General features: G+C 49.1%; 1 protein-coding gene across 2 annotated transcripts in view; it reads left to right on the plus strand.

Moving 5' to 3' along the window:
• LOC133110370 (neurexophilin-4) overlaps positions 1 to 16,561 on the plus strand; it is a 119,038-nt gene that overhangs the window by 94,320 nt on the left and 8,157 nt on the right. Inside the window, exon 1 of one of the 2 annotated variants that reach the window (XM_061220411.1) lies at positions 158 to 193. The exons of the other annotated variant lie outside the window; for it this stretch is intronic. Coding sequence (XP_061076395.1) covers positions 182 to 193 — 12 coding nt within the window. The 5' untranslated portion in view covers positions 158 to 181. Of the gene's footprint in view, positions 1 to 157; positions 194 to 16,561 lie in introns of those variants that run through there. 2 annotated transcript variants of the gene reach the window in all.

The raw sequence follows: 16,561 nt of genomic DNA on the forward strand, positions 1-16,561 counted from the left end.
ACATTCAGCTTCGAATATCTTCCTGTATAACTGAGATAAGATATATATCTTACTTAGAATTGGTTTTTAGAACTGCCATCTGTAGCTACTGCGTTCCATGAAAATGCAATTGATCCAGAAAGGTAATGCAATTGTCTCATTTCAGGCAGGAGGTTAAACGTGCCTGGCTGTGGAGTATTCTATGACACGGCCGGTAAGCAGTTAAAGGAAGCTGTATATATTAATGAAATATACCTCAGCTTTTACACTTGTACTTTTATACGTAAACGTATATCCCTTACCATGTAAGTACCCATCCATCCATCTATCCATTTTCTAAACCACTGGGTCAGGGTTGTGGGGGGTGTCATATCCCAGCATGCAATGGGCAGAGGCTGGAATACACCCAGGACTGGTCATCAATCGGTTGCACAGACTTACAGTGTAAGCATAATAGTATACTGTGTACACTCAGTGAGCACTTTATTAGGTAGACCTGTACACCAGCTTGTTAATGCAAATATTTCATCAGCCAATCATGTGGCAGCAACTAAAGACTTGCAGACTTGGTGAAGAGGTTCAGCTGGAGGAAATGTGATCTCAGTGACTTTGACCATGGGAATGATTGTTGGTGCCAGAAAGGGTGGTTTCAATATCTCAATCTTAACTACTGATCTCCTGGGATTTTCACCCACAACAGTCTCTAGAGTTTGCAGAGAATGGTGCGAAAAACCAAAAAAAAATTCAGTGAGTAGCAGTTCTCCGGGAAAAAACATGTGAACTTGTTAATGATCGGCAGATGAGTCAAAGCTGACAAAGGTGACAGTAATGTAAATAACTACACAGTACCGCATTGCTATGCAGAAGAGCATCTCTGAACTCTGGACGGGCTACAGCAGCAGAAGACCAATAAGTCTAAATTATAAGTCTAAAAAAATCATTCTAATAAATAGCTAATGAAGTGCTCAGTGAGTAGTCATGGGGCAGTGTCTGTTGTCTTTGCTCTGTACTCCACCACCCTGCTGTTGTCTTTGCTCTGTACTCCACCACTCTGCTGTTGTCCCTGCTCTGTACTCCACCACTCTGCTGTTGTCTCTGCTCTGTACTCCACCACCCTGCTGTTGTCCCTGCTCTGTACTCCACCACCCTGCTGTTGTCTTTGCTCTGTACTCCACCACCCTGCTGTTGTCTTTGCTCTGTACTCCACCACCCTGCTGTTGTCTTTGCTCTGTACTCCACCACTCTGCTGTTGTCCCTGTTCTGTACTCCACCACTCTGCTGTTGTCTTTGCTCTGTACTCCACCACATGGGATTTGAAATGAAACAATGAGGTCAGGTGATCTGCAGAGGAATTGCATTCCTCATTTTCAGGGCACTATATCATTTGCGACAAATGGCATCAGATGCTGTTTCAAATTAGTCATATGTATGTTCAGTTGCTTCCTTGGTGCAGGTATAGAGTTGTCTGTATTTAGTCTTGATTTAAGGCTTTTGACTGGAGTCTGTGATTGGCGTTTGTCAACATAAGGACCAGAGTTGTGCCAATGAAAGTGAAGGAAGCCATTATGAGGCTGAGACAAAATAAAAAAACTGTCTTACACATAGGCCAAACAAGAAGCTTATCAAATAAGAACATGATTGAGAAGAAAGAGAGCACTGTACAGCAAAATTGTTTATGTTAAATAAACTATGAGGAGATTGTACTCTGATTAGAGAACTTTTCATCATTAGAGAACTTTTCATCAGCTTGAACTGTTATGAACTCTGTTAGCAAACTGACATAGCGTTTTACTGTGTAGGGCGGTATTCCATTGTATTCGGTTCAAGGTACCCAGTAATCTTACTTAATGTATAAGATGATTTAATAGAGGGTGGCACAGTGGTTCAGTGAGCAGCACTGCCACCTCAGGCCAAGGAGGCACTGAGTTTTAATCCTGCGTGATCCAGGGCCTTTCTGTAAGGACGTTCTAGGTTTTCCAGGTTTTCCAGATCTTCACATGAGTTATGGCTTGATGTGGGTTAGGGTTAGTTTTCCCAACCGCCAGTTTCCTCCCACAATCCAAACACATGCAGGTCAGCTTCATTGAATTGAGACATTAAATTGCCCGTAGCTATGAGTGTATGAGTGTCTGTGTGAGTGTGCTCTGTGACGGATTGGTAGCCTGTCCAGGGTGTACTCCTGCCTCTCACTTCAGTGTATGCTGGGATATGGTCTAGCTTCCCCCATGATCCTGACCAGGAATAAGTGGGTTGGATAATAGATGGATACTCAAAACCTGCTGAGTAGATTTACAGTTTTTCCAGAGAACAATCAAAATACAGTACTGTGCAAAAGTTTTAGGACAAAACGCATGAACCGAAGAATAGCCTTGTTTTCACATCGGAGATATGGCTTTTTGGCTGCAATTCTTCCATGAAGACCACTTCTGACCAGACTTCTCTGCACAGTAGATGGGTGTACCTGGGTCCCACTGGTTTCTGCCAATTCTGAGCTGATGGCACTGCTGTACAGCATGATGTGTCTTTCATTTGCTGCACTAAGTTTCCTTGGCCGACCACTGCGTCTACGGTCCTCAACATTGCCCGTTTCTTTGTGCTTCTTCAACAGAGCTTGGACAGCACATCTGGAAACCCCTGTCAGCCTTGAAATTTCTGCCTGGGAGAGACCTTGCTGATGCAGTACATTACATTATTTACATTAATGGCATTTGGCAGACGCTCTTATCCAGAGCGACGTTCAGTTGATTAGACTAAGCAGGAGACAATCTTCCCCTGGAGCAATGTAGGGTTAAGGGCCTTGCTCAAGAGCCCAACGGCTGTGCGGATCTTATTGTGGCTACACTGGGGATCGAACCACCGACCTTGTGGGTCTCAGTCATGTACCTTAACCACTACGCTACAGGCCGCCTCAGTATAACTACCTTGTGTCATGTTGCTGTGCTCAGTCTTGCCATGGCATATGACTTCTGACATTAAACTGTTTTCAGCAACCTCACCTTGGAAGCAGAGTTTGGCTGTTCCTCACCCAGTTTTAACCCTCCAACGAGCTGTTTCTGTTACAGTTAATGATTGTGTTTCAACCTATATATTAAATTGATGATCATTAATCGGTTAATCACACAGCTGACTATATGCCTACAAAATCCCTGACTCTGTGAAAGTGTACCTAGAAGAATTGATGCTGGTTTTAAGGTAAAGGGTGGTCACACCAAATATTGATTTGATTTAGAATTTTCTTCTGTTCACACACTTTGCATTTTGTTAATTGATAAAAAATTAACTATTAACATTTCTATTTTTGAAAGCATTCTTACTTTACAGCATTTTTTCACACCTGTACAGTACTGTATATACTGTAGAAGCACATAATACCAGAAATGCGAATAATAAAAGTACACAATGACTTCAGGAAAGTGCGATGATGGACTATCACACGTGCTCACAGTGCGTATCTGACGTGATGGGCCAGGTGATGTTTGTTTGCACAGCGGTTCACCGCGCACCTGAGAGCCGATAGGGGGTTTTATGCCCGCGGCGGCGGTGATATTGGGTTTAGCGCGTTCTCCCGTGGACTGGCTCCGTTACCCTCCGTTGGCTGTGTGCCAGCGCTGATCTCAGACAGAGGGGAGCGTGCGTGGTCTGACCCGCTCTGTGTTTGCTCCCTCACCCCGACAGCCTCTTGTCTTCTGCCTCCTCTTCCTCCCTCGCTCGGCTCTCTTCCTCTCTTTCTCTCCCTCCATTTCCTCGCAGCCTCATCTGCTGCGTTCCTCTGCGTGTGTTGTGTGTTGTGTGTGTGTGTACCGTGTGTGTGTACTGTACTATGTGTGTGCCACGTGTGTTTGTTTGTCTGTGTGTGCCGTACTGTGTGTGTGTGTGTGTGTGCCGTACTGTGTGTGTGTGTGTGTGTGCCGTACTGTGTGTGTGTGTGTGTGTGCTGTACTGTGTGTGTGTGTGTGTGTGTGTGTGCTGTACTGTGTGTGTGTGTGTGTGTGCTGTACTGTGTGTGTGTGTGTGTGTGTGTGTGTGTGTGCCGTACTGTGTGTGTGTGTGTGCTGTACTGTATGTGTGTGTGTGCCGTACTGTGTGTGTGTGTGTGTGTGCTGTGTGTGTGTGTGTGTGTGTGTGTGCTGTGTATGTGCTGTACTGTGTGTGTGTGTGCCGTACTCTATGTGTGTGTGTGTGTGCTGTACTGTATGCGTGTGTGTGCCGTACTGTGTGTGTGTGTGTGTGCTGTGTGTGTGTGTGTGTGTGTGTGCCGTACTGTGTGTGTGTGTGTGTGTGCTGTGTGTGTGTGCCGTACTGTGTGTGTGTGTGTGTGTGCTGTACTGTGTGTGTGTGTGTGTGTGTGCTGTACTGTGTGTGTGTGTGTGTGTGTGTGTGCTGTGTGTGTGTGCCGAACTGTGTGTGTGTGTGTGTGTGCTGTGTGTGTGCCGTACTGTGTGTGTGTGTGTGTGTGCTGTACTGTGTGTGTGTGTGTCTGTGTGTGCTGTACTGTGTGTGTGTGTGTGTGTGTGTGTGTGTGCCATACTGTGAGTGTGTATTTGTGCTGTGTGTGTGTGCCGTACTGTGTATGTGCTGTACTGTGTGTGTGTGTGTGTGTGTGCTGTGTGTGTGTGCCGTACTGTGTGTGTGTGTGTGTGTGTGTGTGTGTGCTGTGTGTGTGTGTGTGTGTGCCGTACTGTGTGTGTGTGTGTGCTGTACTGTATGTGTGTGTGTGCCATACTGTGAGTGTGTGTGTGCTGTGTGTGTGTGTGTGTGTGTCGTACTGTGTGTGTGTGTGCTGTGTGTGTGTGTGTGTGTGTGCCGTACTGTGTGTGTGTGTGTGTGTGTGCTGTGTGTGTGTGTGTGTGTGTGTGTGTGTGCCGTACTGTGTGTGTGTGTGTGTGTGTCAGTGGCTTTCATTTCCATTATAATCCATCAGATGCCACCGGACTGGCGAATGTGAAGAAAGGGGAAGAAGTCTCTCTGTCTCTCTCTCTCTCCCCTCATCTCTCTCTCTATCTCTCTCTCAAATATACACACAGACTCTCTCCCCTCTTTCTCTCTCCCTCTCTCTCTGCAGTTTATCTCTGTTCCTGTGGGCTTTCTTTTGCTCTGTGTAATTAAATGTCATTTTTGTCTCGCTGTTTCTCAGAAGAAAAAAAAAACTTTATTATGCGATCATTGTCGGAGAATGAATGTGTTTCCGTAGCCCTCCATAAAGACGGATGATGGCTGAGAATGGACACTATCACCCCATCGCCCCTCTGAACTCTGCTGAATCTGTCACAGTACCCAGGGCTCCCCTGGCATCCATTCCCAGCACCAGTTAGTCTACATTGTGCAAGTTAGTTATTTATTCAAGTCCAAAGACCTGCAGGTTAGGGTAACTGGAGAGTTTAAATTGCCCCTGGGTATGAGTATGTGAGGGAATGGTGTGTGAGTGTGTGTGTGTGTGTGTGTGAGTGTGTGAGTGAATGGTGTGTGTGTGTGTGTGTGTGTGAGGGAGTGAATGGTGTGTGTGTGTGTGTGTGTGTGTGTGAGTGTGTGTGTGTGTGTGTGTGTGAATGTGTGAGTGAATGGTGTGTGTGAGTGTGTGTGTGTGTGTGTGAGTGTGTGAGTGAATGGTGTGTGTGTGTGTGTGTGTGTGTGTGTGAGTGTGTGAGTGAATGGTGTGTGTGTGTGAGTGAATGGTGTGTGTGTGAGTGTGTGAGCGAATGGTGTGTGCGTGTGTGTGAGGGAGTGGTGTGTGTGTGTGAGTGTTTGAGGGAATTGTGTGTGTGTGTTTGTGTGTGTATGCCTTGCCAAGGACTGGCAACCTGTCTAGCTTGTATTCCTGCCTCTCGCCCAGTGCATGCTGGGATAGGCTCCAGGTGACTCTGGCCAGGAATAAGCATGTGAGATGTATATGTATACAGCTGAATAAATTATGTTACAGGGAAGATGCAGGGTATCTGCAACCCTCCCAGACACATGGCCCAATCATCCCCCCACCTAAACAAAGTATTTCCACAATATGAAAAGCAGGAGGCTGTAGAAATTTAAACTTATCATCCTCGACGTCAGCAGAAGATGCAGCCTAAGCACAATGGGCCATAATCCAGCGAGTTCTGCGCGGTGTTGGGCGGAGTCCGCAGTGGGCAGTGAATCGTCTGAATTTCCCAGCGACAGCTGATCGATGCAGCAGCAGCGGAGGCTGGCGGGAAGGGATTGATTGTCGCGAATAAAACTCCAATTAGACAAACGAAGAGTCTCAGAGCGGCCACGGGGACACTGCCCTGGAGCAAAGAGTATTCCCCCTGCCAACTGTCTCTTACTCATCCTGTAGCTTATAGAATTAGCAGGCCAGCAAACATTTTGGTGAACGTTTTGCCAACAGTATCATCTACCAAGAAGATTATCGACCGAATCCATCCTAACAATGAAAAGACGTCTTGATGTAGTCCGTCGGTGGCGTTTTGGTCCCCGCCATTCAGAGGTCATGGGAAGCATTCCTTCTGTGTTCCACCCTGCTGAAAAAATCAGCTCAAGCTAGGTTTTCAAACAGCTGGTTGCTGGTTGACCAGCTCATATGCAGCTAGACCAGCTTCATTTCTAGCTCGGCCATGTTAGTTGACCAGCACATACCCAGTTACACCAGCTTATGACCAGCATTGTCATGCTGGTTGACCAGCTCATACCCAGCTAGATCATCTTATGACCAGCTTGGCAATGCTGGTTGACCAGCTCATACCCAGCTAGACCAGCTCAATTTTCAAGCTGGTCAAGCTAGCATAACTGGATTTTACTGCAGGGTACTCTTTGAAAGGTGTCTTGTCCAATCACCATTTGCACCATGTCTAACCATATGCGCTTAACTCCATCCCCGTCTCAGCAGCCTAAAATGCTTTTTGCTCATAGACAGCCAAATTAAGTTAAAAAGTATTAATGTTTCAAACACTATGAGACTGCATTCGTTCTCTCTTCCCTCTCCTGCTTTATCCTCTCCTCTCCTCCGTAATGCGATTTCCCCCTGGGTTTCTTCTCCCCCATGTTCTGAAATCTGATTCCCTTTATATTAAATTCTCTCCACATCATACATATGTATACAGGATCTGACTGGGAGAGTCACTCCATCTTCCACTCCGAGTCCAGCCCTTCATATCCTCCTGCATGGCTCTGAAAACTGAAACTAAAATAGAAAAAAGATTGTGCACATCGCAGTGAAAGCTTTATTTCGTGATTAGCTGTGAAAGGTTGCAGTTTTAATACTTTTGTGTTTGGAATAACATATGGATCACTCCAATGAACCTGTCAACAGGGAGCTTTGTGCTAGACCACTGCAAAGTAATTATCAGTTTGATTTAAAACACAAACACACAGCACAAACACTGCAGTATGCACACTGAGGAAGAGGCAATCTGATGTACTGAATCTCAAAAGGATAGAGTTTTAGGTAAATTATACAATTGAAAAAAGGTGAAAATATTCCCTTTGGTCAATTACTTGGATTCGGTATTTGCGCTGTTTCTTATTATAAACACTGACACAGACACAGAACTTTTCTGGAGGGAAAATCAATGGCTTCAAGAATAAGAAGGTTTCCCCAGTAATTAGCACCTCACGGTACATTTTCTTCGGAAACCTTTGACAGTAAAATGTGAAGTGCTTAGTTAACTCTGAAGGAGCACATTTTGTTCTGACAAGAGTTAAATGACTGCTGAGTGGGGCCTATTTTCATTCAGAGGCTTTCCGAAAAACCAGGAAGTAATTATAATGACATGAAAGCAGGGGAAGGTAATTCTGCCCAGAAACAAGTTCGGCCAGTAGATTCAATTTATGTTTAATTTCAGCAGAGCACTGGCATTGCCAATGAAGTGAGTTCATTGTGCTTTCTTAGAGGACTTGCACATATCGTTCAATTAGCATAGCACTAGTCACAGACATATTAAAACAATAGGCCACAGACAACCCCAAATACAGTGAGGTCCAAAAGTCTGAGACCACTAGTGAAAATGCTTCTATTTTGCTTTCTTTTATAATTTAATACAAATGTTTTCATTACATGTTGCATTATCAGCATAGCAATTTTTAACAGTTGAATCTTTAAAAAATTAATATTTCTGAATTTCTTCATTTGGTATCAAGTATTTACTTTAATGGCAACATGCACCCGAGCTGGCATGGCCTACAGAAATGTCCTCCTGTATTGGGCAGTGCAGCTATGTTGGGGATGTCCAGTAGCCTCGCTAATAATAAAAGATACTGCACTCACTGCACAAAACCTGGAACTTTGCCAGGTTGTCAATCTCCATCAGTAGTTGACATTCACATTTAAATAACCCATAGTTTCCGGATGCGGGAGGAGGTTATGTGGGAATCCAGGAGGTTATGTGGGAATCCAGAATCTGAAAAGGTGTAAATCCCCAAATCCCCACAAAAATTACTGCACCTGCCATAATCTGGTAAAATGTACTAATTTACTTCTAATGTAACTAATTTAACTGGAATTGAACTCATTTAAATCTCATTTGAATGTTATCCTGTGTGGTTACAAGATCAAGATCTGAAAAGGGCCTTTAAGAATTTTCATGAATAGGGTCTCGGCCAGGTTTTGTGGCTGATATTTAAAACAATAATAAAACAATACAATGATCTCTGTCTGTGGTCTGCACTTTGGTCAAGTATATAAAAGAGTTGATTAGAAGTGTCTAGATTGAATCTGTCAGGAGGATCCTGAAGTTGGGATCTGAGTAGATGAACATAGCTCTGTGGAGAAATCCATTCTCAAATGCTGTTTCCATAAGGGTGTGGAGATGTGCCAGTACCTGGCAAAAAAAGAAGACACTGGAGCACTTGAATTCGAAACACTAAAGTCACAATTGATTGATATACTGTCTGGGTTATGTGCCCGAGAAACCTGAATAATAGTCTGGGGTTTGTAGTCTGGGGTTTGCTCAAGCAGTGAACCAGCTCTGCTTACCGCTCACTGTGAGAAAGACTCTGTTGTTAAATCATTTTTCTTGTTTTTATTACGGCCTCTCAAACAGAGAGAGAGTGCCGCTTGCCTTGGAGGTGGAAAGGAGGGAGAGACGTGAGTGACATTGCAAATGTTCGTCCTTCTGTGGGAAAACAGGGTGCTGTCTTAGCCACGTTTAATCAACACAGTGTAACCAACCGGTTATCTCTATTTCCCTATTGGACTCCTGCCACCATCTTGTGGTCTGGTTGAAAGCCAGCAGTTTAAAAACTAGTTCTGCCATGGAAAGCAAAAGTTAGACATTGTACCCAACCAGACACTGCACTGCATGTGTCCTTTAAAACAGACGTGCTTCCTATCAAGTTTCCAGAATGCCTGTTCAAGTAAAATGTTATTTGTATAGTATTTTTACAAAGGGCATTGTCACAATGCAGCCTTACAGACATTAAGGCCTGAACATAATTCTGCTGTTATAAACCCCAGTCATAACTTTTATATCCCCACTTGAAATGTTTAAATCAAGCTTTTACTTTCAGGTTGAAACACAATAAAATGCATTTTATGTGCCAGTGTGTGCTGTATGGTCATTGCAATAATTTTATGGAGATGATAAAGACTGTACATGTGGATGAATGATTGTGTGTGCTGTAGTTATAGAAATGATTGCTTTAACGTATAACTCAGTTTTGAAAGACTGAGACATTGAATAGACTAAATGATGGTGATGCATAAAGGCAACTGGGTCAAATTCAGCAGATTTGTGTGCAGTCCCCGCTCACGCTAAATAAAAGACCTGCTTTTCTGTGATGAGTGTGGGAAACAATGGTACTGACTGAATTGACCCTAAATCCTTCGGAAATGCATTTACACAAATAATGTGAGATTTAAAGCTTTTTTGTAAGAGCCGAACGCACTTCACCTGGACTGCACACCACACTGAATACCCTTAGAATGCGTGACCAAATGGACCCGCATTCATTTCCTATGGAATTTCATGCATCGCTGAGGGACGCTTTGTTACCACTTTTTAATTAATTTGTCTACTCATTTGATATTCAAGGTATTTATTAATGATTGTGTTTTTGATGATCATAAATCAGATTTATTTTTTCCAGGTTTTGAATAAAAATAATTTATTGTATTACTCCCCAAATTGGGCAACATGGGACATAAAGGAGCCGTATTAATGTCTGATGTTATTTGATCTATAGCTGAGTGGCTCTTTGCTATATCTCTGAGACTATTTTAATGTAATGATACAGAAATTAATTGACCATCTTGTTTCGATCATAAGAACTACTTTACCCCATCCTTTAGTCGATGTGAATGTGCATGCCCATGAGTGCATGTGTTTCTGTGTTTGTTCAATGTTAGGAGGTTACAGGCAACCACCAAGTTGACTTCAGAGGACATCAACAGTATGTCGATTACTGTGCCCTGGTAGCCCGCAAATCAGAGGCCCTAGAAAACTCTCAGAAGCAGGGACGGACAATCAACACCCAAAAAACTGAGATAATCTGCCAGATGAGTGTCAGCAAGCTTCACAGTAGAAGGCCAACAGCTCTAGCCACCATTCCTTCAAGTACTTTGGAAGCATAATATGTAGCAACTGCACAATGCACAATGGAGCCAACGACTGTACATCTTTGCCAATGTCCTGCTGCTGAACAGATGAAGCAGTTCAAGGACCAAGTGAAGACCACACTGAAGAGATGTGAGATGTGAGATGTGAGATCAGCCTCTTCATAGACTCCATAGGCACTAAATACAGGTCCATGTTGTGAATTCTAGTGGTAATCATACAAAAACAATATTTATTCTAAAAGTAAAAACTCAAAAAAAAGAAGCTATTTGATGATTAAAAAAAACATGCCCAAGCATCCTGAATGATACAATAATTTTATTTAAAAAATACAGCAAAAAAAAAAAAAACACAATTTTTTTTTATTTTTCCTTTTATTTTGTTTCTGTCTGCAAAACTGCTGCTCACTGGACTTTTTTCTTTTTCTTTTTTGGGGGGGCTTTTTGCACTCTAGACTAGTGTGCATGAAAAAACTGAAGCTCCTGATCTGTATCTACATGATTGTATGCATTGTACTACTGCCACACAATTGGCTGATTAGATAATCACATGAATAAGTCAGTGTAGTAAAGTAGAAATGTTACTAATAAAGTGCTCGGTCAAAGTATATTTTACATTACATTAATGGCATTTGGCAGACCCTCTTATCTAGAGCGACGTACAAAAAAGTGCATACCCATAACCAGGGATAAGTGCGCTGAAAGACCCTAGAGGGAAGTACAATTTCAACTGCTACCTGTACAACAAAGATAAGGACCAGGGCCTATTTTCATTTTTTTTTTTTTAACAAACAAATAAACAAACAAACAAACAACAAAGCAAAAGTGACCAAACTTAACTACCCAAACACTGCTTACCTAGCCAACTAAAAATACCGATACACAAAGTAAATCACAGAAAGACAACAATTAAGGTTCACAGGGAGGTAGGGAGGGACGGGGAGAGGTGCTGCTTGAAGAGGTGCGTCTTCAGTTTGCGCTTGAAGGTGGGGAGAGATTCTACAGTTCTGACCTCAACGGGGAGTTCATTCCACCACCGTGGAGCCAGAACAGACAGTAGTCTGCATGCAGAGTTACAAAAATATTGATAAATGAGGCCCAATGTTTTTAACAACAGAAGCATGAGAGAGAAGAGATTAATTTGTTATGACTGAAGAAATTACTTTTTAAATATTGCACTGTATTTAACTACTTTTTTCATTTTGTGGTTTGTCTTGTTTCACAAATTTTAATGCTTTTGTCAGTACTTTTCCAAGTAATAGCTTATGTCTTAACACATTTTTGTCTCAGCCTATATAACCGAACTGCGATTAAGAATAAATAAAAATGTTGAAATAGATTCAGTCTGATCCTTGATTTCAAGGAAATAGTTTTGCGACATTTGGTTTCATAATCCGAATAATTAAGGGTGCTCTGCGTGCAGAAATCAATGTTGTTATCTTTGACAAGACTTGGTGGCTCTAGCTATAAAAAATTCCTGGCCTTTCTAGTGCTATGGCTCTGTTCCTTTGTGTGGGTGGGCCCCATGGTCTGGTATCTGTTCAGGCTCTGTTCCAGTGTGTGGATGGGCCCCATGGTCTGGTATCTGTTATGGCTCTGTTCCAGTGTGTGGGTGGGCCCCATGGTCTGGTATCTGTTAGGCTCTGTTCCAGTGTGTGGATGGTCCCCATGGTCTGGTACCTGTTAAGGCTCTGTTCCAGTGTGTGGATGGGCCCCATGGCCTGGTATCTGTTAAGGCTCTGTTCCAGTGTGTGGATGGGTCCCATGGTCTGGTATCTGTTAGTCTTTGTTCCAGTGTGTAGATGGGCCCCATGGTCTGGTATCTGTTCAGGCTCTGTTCCAGTGTGTGGATGGGCCCCATGGTCTGGTATCTGTTAAGGCTCTGTTCTAGTGAATGGATGGGCCCCATGGTCTGGTATCTGTTCAGGCTCTGTTCCAGTGTGTGGATGGGCCCTACGGTCTGGTATCTGTTAAGGCTCTGTTCCTTTGTGTGGATGGGCCCCATGGTCTGGTATCTGTTAAGGCTCTGTTCCAGTGTGTGGATGGGCCCCATGGTGTGGTATCTGTTAAGGCTCTGTTCCAGTGTGTAGATGGGCCCCATGGTCTGGTATCTGTTCAGGCTCTGTTCCAGTGTGTGGATGGGCCCCATGGCCTGGTATCTGTTAAGGCTCTGTTCCAGTGTGTGGATGGGCCCCATGGCCTGGTATCTGTTAAGGCTCTGTTCCAGTGTGTGGATGGGCCCCATGGTCTGGTATCTATTAAGGCTGTGTTCTAGTGTGTGGATGGCCCCATGGTCTGGTATCTGTTAAGGCTCTGTTCCAGTGTGTGGATGGGCCCCACGGTCTGGTATCTGTTAAGGCACTGTTCCAGTGTGTGGATGGGCCCCATGGTCTGGTATCTATTAAGGCTGTGTTCTAGTGTGTGGATGGGCCCCATGGTCTGGTATCTATTAAGGCTCTGTTCCAGTGTGTGGATGGCCGGCCTTATGGTCTTGTATTTTTGAGGCTCTGTTTCTGTCATGATCCTGAGTTTTGTCTGTTAGTTTATTTCTTATTCTTGTAAATGTATTATTTTTCATATTCTTGGCTGGTTTTCTGTTTACATTCATATTTCATTGCACTTGTCTTCCCCTGTGATGTCTGTGATTTGTACTTTCGCTGGTTTGGTCTTTCTTCTTGGTTATTGCCTGTTTTACGATTATGCCCTGCCTGCCCCACATGTACCTGTCTGCCTGGTTTTCGACAATCGCCTGTTTTTTGGATTACATTCTTGTCTGTCCCTGCATCTGCTGCTTGGTTCCTCTGTCCCCCAATCGTGACAGTTTCAGTGTGGGGATGGGCCCTATTGTCTGATATGTTTCAAGGCATACCAGACAATCATGCATGCATCATGGTCTGGTATCTCTTAAGGTTCTGTTCCAGTGTGTGTATGTGCCATCCTCATGGTCTGGTATCTGTTAAGGCTCTGTTCCAGTGTGTGGATGGCCTCCATGGTCTCGTATATGTTAAGGCCCTGTTCCCAAAGTTTGTGGATGGGCCCCATGGTCTGATATCTATTAAGGGCCTGTTCCAGTGTGGGGATTGTAGTGGAGGATTTCAGTTGGCTAGTATAACAGCAGCACTACTGATCATTCCTTGGTCAATTGGCTGCCCGTAAGATGGAGGAGAATGGCTGGTTCTCTGCCCTCTCCCAAATACAGAGCGGTGTCACAACATGGGGAGCAGCTGCACAAATACAGTTGGGTTGTCTACATTGAAAAAGCCAGAGAGTACCCTTGTTTTGTCTCAGTTGGGGTTGGATTAGCACAGAGCGCAGTGTTGTGAGCTGGCTCAGGGATGAGAAAGGCATGCTGGGAGTCTGTAATGACCCCGAAACAGAACGGGAGGAGAGTGGAGGTGTGCTCAGAGGTCGGGAGGTCAGTCGGGGGGACGAGGTTCGCTGGACGAGCTGGGCGGCGGGTGGAGGTCATGGGGCGGGTGGAGGTCATGGGGCGGGCGGAGGCCATGGGGTGGAGGTCATGGGGCGGGTGGAGGCCATGGGGCAGAGGCCATGGGGTGGGTGGTTGGTTGGAGGCTGTGGGGTGGGTGGGTGGAGGCCATGGGGCAGAGGCCATGGGGTGGGTGGGGCGGGTGGGTGGAGGCCGTAGGGTGGGTGGGGCGGTTGGGTGGAGGCCGTGGGGCAGAGGCCGTGGGGTGGGTGGGGCGGGTGGGTGGAGGCCGTGAGGTGGGTGGGGCGGGCGGGTGGGTGGAGGCCGTGGGGTGGGTGGGTGGAGGCCATGGGGCAGAGGCCATGGGGTGGGTGGGGCGGGTGGGTGGAGGCCGTAGGGTGGGTGGGGCGGTTGGGTGGAGGCCGTGGGGCAGAGGCCGTGGGGTGGGTGGGGCGGGTGGGTGGAGGCCGTGAGGTGGGTGGGGCGGGCGGGTGGGTGGAGGCCGTGGGGTGGGTGGGTGGAGGCCATGGGGCAGAGGCCATGGGGTGGGTCGGGCGGGTGGGTGGAGGCCGTGGGGTGGGTGAGGCGGGTGGGTGGAGGCCGTGGGGTGGGTGGGGCGGGTGGGTGGAGGCCGTGGGGTGGGTGGGAATAGGCCGTGGGGCGGAGGCCATGGGGCGGGTGGGTGGAGGCCGTGGGGCGGAGGCCGTGGGGTGGGTGGGGCGGGTGGGTGGAGGCCGTGGGGTGGGTGGGTATAGGCCGTGGGGCGGAGGCCATGGGGCGGGTGGGTGGAGGCCGTGGGGCGGAGGCCGTGGGGTGGGTGGGTGGAGGCCGTGGGGCGGAGGCCGTGGGGCGGGTGGGGCGGAGGCCGTGGGGCGGAGGCCATGGGGCGGGTGGGGCAGAGGCCGTGGGGCGGAGGCCATGGGGCGGGTGGGTGGAGGCCGTGGGGCGGAGGCCGTGGGGTGGGTGGGTGGAGGCCGTGGGGCGGAGGCCGTGGGGCGGGTGGGGCGGAGGCCGTGGGGCGGAGGCCGTGGGGTGGGTGGGTGGAGGCCGTGGGGCGGAGGCCATGGGGCGGGTGGGGCGGAGGCCGTGGGGCGGAGGCCGTGGGGCGGAGGCCGTGGGGCGGGTGGGTGGGGGCCGTGGGGTGGGTGGGTGGAGGCCGTGGGGCGGAGGCCGTGGGGCGGGTGGGTGGAGGCCGTGGGGCGGAGGCCATGGGGCGGGTGGGTGGGGGCCGTGGGGTGGGTGGATGGAGGCCGTGGGGCGGAGGCCGTGGGGTGGGCGGGTGGAGGCCGTGGGGCGGGTGGGTGGAGGCCGTGGGGCGGAGGCCGTGGGGCGGGTGGGTGGAGGCCGTGGGGCGGAGGCCGTGGGGCGGGTGGGTGGAGGCCGTGGGGCGGAGGCCGTGGGGCGGGTGGGTGGAGGCCGTGGGGCGGAGGCCGTGGGGTGGGTGGGTGGAGGCCGTGGGGCGGAGGCCATGGGGCGGGTGGGGCGGAGGCCGTGGGGCGGAGGCCGTGGGGCGGAGGCCGTGGGGCGGGTGGGTGGGGGCCGTGGGGTGGGTGGGTGGAGGCCGTGGGGCGGAGGCCGTGGGGCGGGTGGGTGGAGGCCGTGGGGCGGAGGCCATGGGGCGGGTGGGTGGGGGCCGTGGGGTGGGTGGATGGAGGCCGTGGGGCGGAGGCCGTGGGGTGGGCGGGTGGAGGCCGTGGGGCGGGTGGGTGGAGGCCGTGGGGCGGAGGCCGTGGGGCGGGTGGGTGGAGGCCGTGGGGCGGAGGCCGTGGGGTGGGTGGGTGGAGGCCGTGGGGCGGAGGCCGTGGGGCGGGTGGGGCGGAGGCCGTGGGGCGGAGGCCGTGGGGCGGGTGGGTGGAGGCCGTGGGGCGGAGGCCGTGGGGCGGGTGGGTGGAGGCCGTGGGGCGGAGGCCGTGGGGTGGGTGGGTGGAGGCCGTGGGGCGGAGGCCATGGGGCGGGTGGGGCGGAGGCCGTGGGGCGGAGGCCGTGGGGCGGAGGCCGTGGGGCGGGTGGGTGGGGGCCGTGGGGTGGGTGGGTGGAGGCCGTGGGGCGGAGGCCGTGGGGCGGGTGGGTGGAGGCCGTGGGGCGGAGGCCATGGGGCGGGTGGGTGGGGGCCGTGGGGTGGGTGGATGGAGGCCGTGGGGCGGAGGCCGTGGGGTGGGCGGGTGGAGGCCGTGGGGCGGGTGGGTGGAGGCCGTGGGGCGGAGGCCGTGGGGCGGGTGGGTGGAGGCCGTGGGGCGGAGGCCGTGGGGCGGGTGGGTGGAGGCCGTGGGGCGGAGGCCGTGGGGCGGGTGGGTGGAGGCCGTGGGGCGGAGGCCGTGGGGCGGTCCTTGGCCTTCAGCAGTGTGCACTCTCTCTGCCCAATGCCAGCTGAGTTTTCTGTTATGAGCTCAGCAGCTCCAATTATGCTCACGGCACACATCCAACACAGGCTCTGTTTGTGGCTCATTTTTTCATTTTCGATGCCAGCAGAGGTTCTCCTCGCCAAGAAATGTTATTATTTCCTCCCCCCAACCCTTCATACAGTCATTAATCAATGCATAGTAATTCATTAGTTCCTTTTTTTAAATCAATGCATTTGCAATTATTTCACCTCAGTCATTTCAGCTTAATATTCAACCCAGGGGCATGTAGCTGAG

The sequence above is a fragment of the Conger conger genome, chromosome 14, assembly GCF_963514075.1.
Source record: "Conger conger chromosome 14, fConCon1.1, whole genome shotgun sequence".
Taxonomy (NCBI): domain Eukaryota; kingdom Metazoa; phylum Chordata; class Actinopteri; order Anguilliformes; family Congridae; genus Conger; species Conger conger.